The sequence below is a fragment of the Malus domestica genome, chromosome 17 (genome assembly GCF_042453785.1).
Source record: "Malus domestica chromosome 17, GDT2T_hap1".
Classification (NCBI taxonomy): Eukaryota; Viridiplantae; Streptophyta; class Magnoliopsida; order Rosales; family Rosaceae; genus Malus; species Malus domestica.
In genome coordinates, this window is record NC_091677.1 from 14,224,291 (window position 1) to 14,233,215 (window position 8,925).

Here is an 8,925-nt window from a genome sequence, read left to right on the forward strand (position 1 = left end):
ACGGTTATTTTAACTCCGATTTTGATGATTTTTTACAGCTTCACTCCTTGACCCTATATGAATACAATGAATTAACTCGATCTTTAATTTCTAATATTTACACAAGTGAATACCAATAAATCTTATGTTATACTTAATGAAAGTATGAATAAATTCTTAACTGTTAGTGAATCTATTGTTTCAATGGGATACGCATTCTACGAAATTAGTTTCAATGATCCAACAATCAAACATGTTTGTATATACTTCGAGATCACATACGCCAAAAATTACAAAAAACAAACATTCAGAGATCAAGTAACGGGACAAAACTTTTCGACGGTTATCAACGAAAAATCACGATTTAACGGTTATTTTAACTCTGATTTTGATGATTTTTTTACAGCTACACTCCTTGACCCTATATCCATACAATGAATGAATTTAATCTTCAATTTAAAATATTTACACTAGTGGATACCACAAATCTTATGTTATACTTAATAAAAGTATGAATAAACTCTAAGTGTTAGTAAATCTATCGTTTTGATGAGATACGCATCCTACGAAGCTAATTTCAACAATCAAACCGTTAAACTTGTTTGTTTATGCTTCGAAATCGCATACGTCAAAAATCGCAAAAAACAAACATTAAGAGATCAAGTAACGAGACAAAACTTTTTGACGATTATAAACGAAAAATCACGATTTAACGGTTATTTTAACTCTGATTTTGATGATTTTTTACAGCTACACTCCTTGACCTTATATGAATACAATGACGAACTCGATCTTCAATTTAAAATATTTACACTAGTGGATATCACAAAATCTTATGTTATACTTAATGAAAGTATAAATAAATTAGTGAATCTATAGTTTTGATGGGATACGCATTCTATGAAACTAATTTCAACGATCCAACCGTCAAACTTGTTTGTATATACTTCGAGATCGTATACACCAAAAATTGCAAAAAAGAAACATTCAGAGATCAAGTAATGAGACAAAACTTTTCGACGGTTATAAACGAAAAATCACGATTTAATGGTTATTTTAACTCCGATTTTGATGATTTTTTACAGCTACACTCCTTGACCCTATATGAATACAATGAATGAATTCAATCTTCAATTTAAAATATTTACACTAGTGGATAAACGATAGATTCACTAACACTTAGAGTTTATTTAGACCTTCATTAAGTATAACAAAGATTTTGTGGTATCCACTAGTGTAAATATTTTAAATTGAAGATTGAATTCATTCATTGTATTCATATAGGGTCAAGGAGTGTAGCTGTAAAAAATAATCAAAATCGGAGTTAAAGTAACCGTTAAATCGTGATTTTTCATTTTATAACCGTCGGAAATTTTTGTCCCGTTACTTGATATCTGAATGTTTGTTTTTTACAATTTTTGGCATATACGATCTCGAAGTATATACAAACATGTTTGACGGTTAGATCGTTGAAACTAGTTTTATGTGTTTAAGTATTAATTAGACTATATTTTTGTTTTTTATTACGCATTTTATTTAAGTTCAATTTTATTTAATAAAATCTTAAAATGTTATATGAGGTAAGCAAAAAAAAAAAAAAACTCGTTATCTTTTTTGTATGGGGACTTTTTTTTTTACAAAACTATTTTCCTGTCAGCTAATTTGAAATACGGTAGGCGGGAACTTTCCCGCTTGTTCTAATATAGTGTCGTTTTAAACTGACGCCAAATGCATTTAAACTGATGCAACGTGCAGTTCATTAAAGATTGTCAGACTATGGTGTCAGTTTGAATCGACACAAGGGTTAACTAAACTGACGCCATTTGAATTAAAAAAAAACTATGTCAGAAAGTGGTTGTTTGATTTAATGTATCAATAAAGTGTGTCAGTGGTGGTGTTGGTTTAAACCGACACCAACTTTAACGAAACCGACGCCACGTTTGGTCCAATAAATGTTGTCATAAAGTGGGTGGATTTAAATGGACGTAATGCATGGCAGAAGTGGGTGGCGGTTTTAACCGACACTAAGCCTCACTTATTGTGACGCCAGTGGGTTTTAATACGACGTTAGGAACTTAATGTCGGTTTAAACCGACGCTAACTCATCATCCCTATTTAAACCCCTTTTTCCCCCATTTCATCCGTGCTTTCATTTTTTTTCCTAATTTCAGTCTCTCCTTCTCCATCCCAATTTCGTCCGTACTTCCATTTCATCTCCCTTTCACTTTTTAATTTTTGTACTTCTTCTTGCATATTGTTTTGCTATGGATCATGTGAAGATGAGCATGTTGACGAAATCCAATTAGAAGAGGAAGAAGTCGAAGGTGGTCGATTTTTAATTTATTATGGTTATTAGTTGAGTAATCAAACTATAAGATTGCGAGTTCTTTTTTTCTCTAGCATTAGAGCGAACGAATAGTGGTTTTGTAATTTTACTTTCGTTGTTGTTGCTGTTTTGTTGACCTGAAATTTTACTGCTCAGGTTCTTTGACAAAACGGCGGTGGAGGTACAAGGTGACCAGATAAAGGACTCGAAAAGCCCATGGAGACTCAGTACGGTTACCCAAGTAGAGGAGCTAAAACCAATCATAAGGCTGCTTCCCATATGGGCCACTGGTATCATCTTTGCCGCAGTCTACAGTCAGAGGAGCAACTTCTTTGTGTTGCAAGGCACCCTCATGGATATTCATGTTGGCCGCTCTAACTTTGAAATCCCGGCAGCATCTCTTTAAATCTTTGACACCCTAAGTGTCATTTTTTGGGTCCCAATATACGATCGAATCATTATGCCAGCAACTAGAAAATACACCGGTCACAAGAATGGCCTAACTACACTCCAAAGGATGGGCATTGGCCTCTTCATCTCCATATTTTCCATGGTCTGTGCTGCAGTTTTGGAACTCATCATGGTGGTGCAAAACTGGTGCAAAAGAAAAATTCCACACAACTGGTGCAAAACCACACAACTATAAAAATATAGTGGAAATTTTTATATAAAAATTAGAGGTCGCACTTAGTGCGATGGCAAGTGCCTTCGCCCATGAACGGTAGGTCTCGGGTTCGAGACTTGGGAGCAGCCTCTCTATAAATGGGGGTAAGACTAGCCGACATTCACCTCTCCCAGACCCTGCGTAAAGCGGAAGCCTTGTGCACTGGGTACGACCTTTTTTTAATAGTTTGTAAATATTATTAACTAAAAACTGAGGAAGTTTTATTAAAATTTATTATTTTTAATGTATCTGGTGTCGCTTATGGACGACAGAAGTGTAATTATTTAATATTGAAGTCGTTAGTTAATGTCGGTTATGACCGACAGTAGCTTGAGTATTTTATTTATTTAACTTACTTGATGTCGGTTTGGACCGACATAAAGTGTGATATTTTTATTGTTTATTTCTTACGTAATGTCGGTTTTAAGCGACAGAAAGTGTGATATTTTTATTGTTTATTTCTTATGTAATGTTGGTCTTCATGTCGCTTATAAGCGACGTAAGAGCCAATGTCGCTTTTAAGCCACGCTGTTGTTCATTTATATTTTATATTACTTTGCTTCTTGGTGGTGCATTAAGGGGGTTAAGCGACGCCATTACCCTTTTGTGACGGTAGTATTGGTGTCGGTTTTTCTATGCGACATTGCACGATTTAATGTCGAATTTTTACCAAAAATCCGACATTAATAGGTGTTTCTTGTCGGTTTTTCACCGCCACTGATGTGCCCTTTTGTAGTAGTGGGATCATAAATTCCTTAATCTATGTACATAGTAAGTATGACATAAATTCCAAAATTATGAAACTAAATGTTCTAATAATGTCGATATCGAGAATAAATTTCGTGTGAAAATGTTTTGACCCGAAGTTCCAAAATATAAATATTGTTAAAAACTTAAAAGTTCTAATACTACGGTCTAGCGGTATTCCTATTCATTGGTAAGTGAGAGGTAATGACGAATTTGAACCACATTATCACTAGTCTATTGTGAGGCTTAATCCACTCTCCCACTCCCTTATACATAGATAATATCATGGCAAAAAGGAAAACCTGTAGTGTTGAATCGAAACCTAACCTAGAAACTAGCAATACTAGTGTATCAATCGTCCCCACCTTCCTTAGTCTTCACCTATCTCTCTGTTTCCTGAGTTTTAACGAAACACTTCCGGTAATGTTCACTTTTAACAAAAAATCACATTTTTACCTTTCCTTAGTACTATTCACTACACCTTCATTTGTCATTTTTCATTAAAACTAAAGTTTTGTTGAACTTTTCGTTAGTTTTCCTTTATTTTAACTCCATGCACGCATGCATGTTTCACTGCCTTAGGGGGGGCCTCCATTGTCCCTCACCCTTGCCTCTTTCACTCCTTTGTTTCCCAAAATATCACTTTCATACTATGTTTCTTCCCTCTTTCCCTCGCCAAATGCCGGCTTCTTGTAGGGTTTAGTGAGCAAATATTTGATCCTTTTTCTAAAATAACTTGGCCTAAAATGATGTCGTTTGGTTAGACAATATTTAACAAAAAAATTAATAAGAGCAACTTTTTTTTTTTGAGGCATGTCATCAAATAGCTGGAGGGAATGTACTACACCGACTCCATCCAAGTTATCCGTGAATATTCACTAGAGTTCGGGAGTCTACTGACCCTCCTTGCCCCTTAGTCCATGCGCCACTGTTTCATCCATCTTTCTTGCCCATGCATGAATTCAAATTCAAAGCCACCAAAGGTCTCACGGTTGCTAGTTTTAATTGGGATCTTGAAGATGTGTAACCAAAGAGAGGACATAAGTCATCATACATATGTAAAACCACTCAAAGAAAGATCATGGCATCATATAATTCTTTTCTAAAAGAGTGAACAACTTTTGTCATCTTCTATTAATGTAAATGAAACAATATTCCTTAATATCTTTGTATGTAAATAGGCCGAAACGTTTTGTATTCTTTTAAATGTCTCCATCTAATTTTTTTTTTTTTTGCATGTAGATAGAAAAATTTATGATCTTCTGTAAATAGAATGTATCGATCAAATCTTTTGTATGTAAAAATTTTCATAACCTTTTCAATAAAAATAGTATTAAATGACACAGTTTTGTTATACTTTCCAAGATAATCTTTCGTACAAATTTTAATTCTGCAGTAGCGTGTGTACCACTTTCTAGTAAATATTAAATAGGACATTTTGGTCTAACCCATTTAAGTGGTAATATATTGTGGGACTCCCTGCTGAGCAGAGTACAGCTAGCACTCCTCTCTTATTCTTAATTTACTTGCAAATATAACAAAGTACGTATATGATATAATTAAACAAGACGACCTGATAGTCGTGCCAACTCAAATGATATCAAATGCAATTTAAATCTTAATGAGTTCTTCAAGTGTGATGATTGGTCCTCCATTGGAAGCTGCAGTTTGAAATGATAATGACTGAGAAACCATGTGCATTGTTGGCCTTGATTGCGGTTGCGAATGCCTGCATGCGATTGCTACCCTTACAATGGTTGTCAGTTCATTTGCAACTTCAGGTGTAGGAGGTGGAAGCCGTTGGTCTAATACATCCTTCAGCAATTTGTTTTCACACGCGGATGGAGACGAAAAGGATGAGATTAAATCACCTAGTCGCTTTCCCGTGATCACTTCCAGTGCTAGCACTCCGAAGCTATAAACGTCACATTTCTCGGTTACCTTCATTGTGTAGGCCAACTCTGCATACAAATTAAGGGAGAGCAAGCCATTACCATGTTTAACTTTATATATTATCAAATTCAACATTATATGTTTTAACTGTTTTACTTTACCTGGTGCCACATATCCGAGTGTGCCTGCAAGGGAGCTCCAATGCGATGAGTCTGGATTCAAAAGCTTAGCAGTGCCGAAGTCTGAAACACAAGGCTCATAGTCGTAATCGAGTAAAATGTTGCTGCTTGATATGTCTCGGTGTACAATTGGCGGCACGCAATCATGATGCATGTAAGACAGTGCATGAGCTACGCCTTGTACAATTCTCACCCTCCTACTCCAATCCAATTCTTTTGCTTCGTCTTCTTTGCTCAAGATTGAAGCCAGACTACCCTTTTCTAGATATTCATAGACCAGAAAGGAGTGCTGTGAATTTGAACAAAAACCACAAAGTTTCACAATGTTTCGATGTCGTGTATTGATTAGTGCGCTTATTTCATTGTGGAACTCCTTCTGTGATGTCTCCACGCTGTCAAGTTTTTGATGGAGTTTCTTCACTGCAACTATGCTGCCTGATGGTAGCTTTGCCATGTAGACACTTCCGGATCCTCCCTTCCCAATGCAAAATTTGGAGTCAAAAGCATTGGTTGCACATATGATCTCCCAATACAATTTTTTTCCATCAAAATGAGAGATTGAAAAAACTTCATCATGGATATCACTCTTTTCTGTTTCTGGCTCTTTCTTTCTTCTTGTTCCGATGAAGAAAATTGCAAGGAAAGCAAGTAAAACTACTCCCAAGATAGGGAAAACGATTGCAAACACGAGTTTTCTGTTGTTTTTTCTTTTTGAGACGTGCTTATTGCAGGATTGTAGACCTACAACATTTCCACACAATCCTTCGTTCCCTTCAAAGCTGTGACCATCTTGAAATGCTTTGTTGTTGGGGATGGGGCCCTGCAAGCGATTGTAGGATACGTCTATGTACAACAAGCCACGCATTCCATCAAACGTTGCTGGAATGAGACCGGAAAGATTATTGTGGGAAAGATTCAGCCACTCCAAGCTCTGCATATTGCTAATTTCTGATGGTATCTTGCCGCCAAGTAAGTTACGACTTAAATCTAACTGTGACAGGTGAAATAACTTCCCCAACTGAAATGGAATTTCTTGACTGAAATTGTTGTTGCTCAAATTCAAGTAGTTTAAACGGACCAATTCGCCAACAATGCTTGGAATTGACCCATTCAACTTGTTGGTGGACACGTCAAGATGTTCGAGTTCAGTGAATGCTCCGAATTCTGAGGGTATAGAACCCGAAAGCTGATTGCCATTCAACTTCAGGTTCAGCATAGAAGTCAATCTCCCCAAATCCTTGGGAACCACCCCAACCAGATGATTCGCAGAAAAATCGAGTTCTTGAATTTTATTTGCATTGACAATCTCAGATGGTATGCTACCAGTAAGCTTGTTCCCCGCAATCCGTAGGGTTGTTAAGTTTGGACACTGTCCCCATATGTGTGAGATTTCGCCATGTAAGTTGTTGTGGCTTAGGTCTACAAACTGAAGATTCGGATAGACGCCAAAGTCTTCAGATATATTATTGCTTGTAAATTGGTTCCCTTCAAGACGGACTCTGACTAAGCTCTTGCAATCTTTCAAGCTTTTCGGGATTGGACCTGTAAACTCGTTCTTCTCTGCAGTAAACTTTTGTAGCAGTCCACCTCTACAAATATCTCGAGGCAAATAACCAGAAAATCGGTTAGTACCCAAGTCAAGTAGCGTCAACTTCATTAGATTCTCCATCTCTTGGGGGATTGATCCAGATAGCTGGTTGCCGCGGAGGTATAGGTTTTCTAGGCTGCTCAAGTTGCCGAATGAAGAGGGAATGGTTCCATTGAGCTGATTGCGGGCCAGGTCTAGAGTCACAACAAATTTCAAGTTTCCAATCTCTTCAGGAATAGTACCGGAAAGTTTATTGTCGTAGAGAGAGAGATAAACAAGGTTTGTCAAATTGCCCAAAGAAGTTGGGATCGAACCAGAAAGGGTATTGTTGTACAAGAACACCATGGTTAGATTTTTCAAGTTTCCGAAACTCTGAGGGATTGGGCTTGATAAATAGTTGTCAAACAGGTAAAGTTCAACCAAGTTTGAAAGGTTTCCTATTGCAGGAGGAATAGAACCCGAAAGTTGGTTTCCGGAGAGTGTCAAAGAGCTCAATTGGCTCAGATTACCCATAGAAGCTGGAATTGAACCCTCTAAATTATTATAGTTTAGAGCTAGCTCATAGACAAATTTAAGTTGGCCTATTTCTTGAGGAATTGAGCCATTGAACTTATTTGCATTTAGGTGAAGGACTTGAAGATTTGTTAGAAGACTGATTTCGGGTGGGATTTTTCCAGACATTTGATTATAAGAGACATCAAAGTAGATGAGTTTGGTGAGGGAACTGATCTCAGGTGGGATTTGATCAAAAAGTTCGTTGTAGCTTAGATCAACATATGCGAGATTAGGCAATGACATGAATGGAAATTCAAGTAGAGTACCTTGTATACCAGAATTGGTGAGGTTTAATCTGTTGACACTTCCAGCTGAGTTGCATGAAACACCAATCCAAGTATTGCATGGAGCTTCATTTGCATTCATCCATGAGGTCAGGTTGTTTTCGGTTTGGTTTTGAAAGCTAGCTTTCCATTTGAGAAGTGCTTCTGCTTCAGTGGAATTGGCAGAAGCAAAAACAGTTTTTTGTGATGAATTTAGCTGAAGAGACAAGATAAGGCAAGCTAGAAAGCATACTTTATCGCAATAAGCTGAAAATCTCATCATGGTTTTTGTGTATACGTTTTTTAAGCAACTCAGGGCTCTACTTATAGTGAGAGAAGCGCTATTAATTTGTATATTCTCTATTTGTTTTTGTTATCTTTGACTTTTGCTCCAAATGGTTTTTTTTGGGTAAAGAAAAATGGTAGTGGTGGGCTACAACTTCGAGCCGGGTCGCTGTTTTTACGGAAAGCTCTCCCTACAACGCTTTTTTACAAGCGGATGATCGAACCCCTGACCTCCCTAAGGATGGTACTCAGAGGAACCGCCCAACTTTTATTTCCCTTTGATAGGGATTTTTACCACCTGCAAAACTAGGGATAAAAACACTTAAAAATACTTGCAAGAGTACAAGGTTGTCATAGTATAACAGCTCAAGCAAGGTCAATCTCCACAGGGATTGAATGAATAATTTATGATAAAATAAAATCTTAATTAATTATTTGAAAACAAA

At 36.8% G+C, this 8,925-nt stretch overlaps 1 protein-coding gene across 1 annotated transcript; it reads right to left on the reverse strand.

Annotated features, from left to right (window-relative positions):
- Nucleotides 1-5,044: 5,044 nt before the first annotated feature.
- LOC103454328 (MDIS1-interacting receptor like kinase 2-like) lies at nucleotides 5,045-8,500 on the reverse strand. Its single transcript, XM_008393929.3, has 2 exons — nucleotides 5,771-8,500; nucleotides 5,045-5,677 (listed from the first exon to the last, which is right to left on the reverse strand). The coding sequence occupies exons 1-2, from the start codon at nucleotides 8,475-8,477 to the stop codon at nucleotides 5,328-5,330; spliced, it is 3,057 nt and encodes a 1,018-aa protein (XP_008392151.3). The 5' UTR covers nucleotides 8,478-8,500; the 3' UTR covers nucleotides 5,045-5,327.
- Nucleotides 8,501-8,925: the final 425 nt, after the last annotated feature.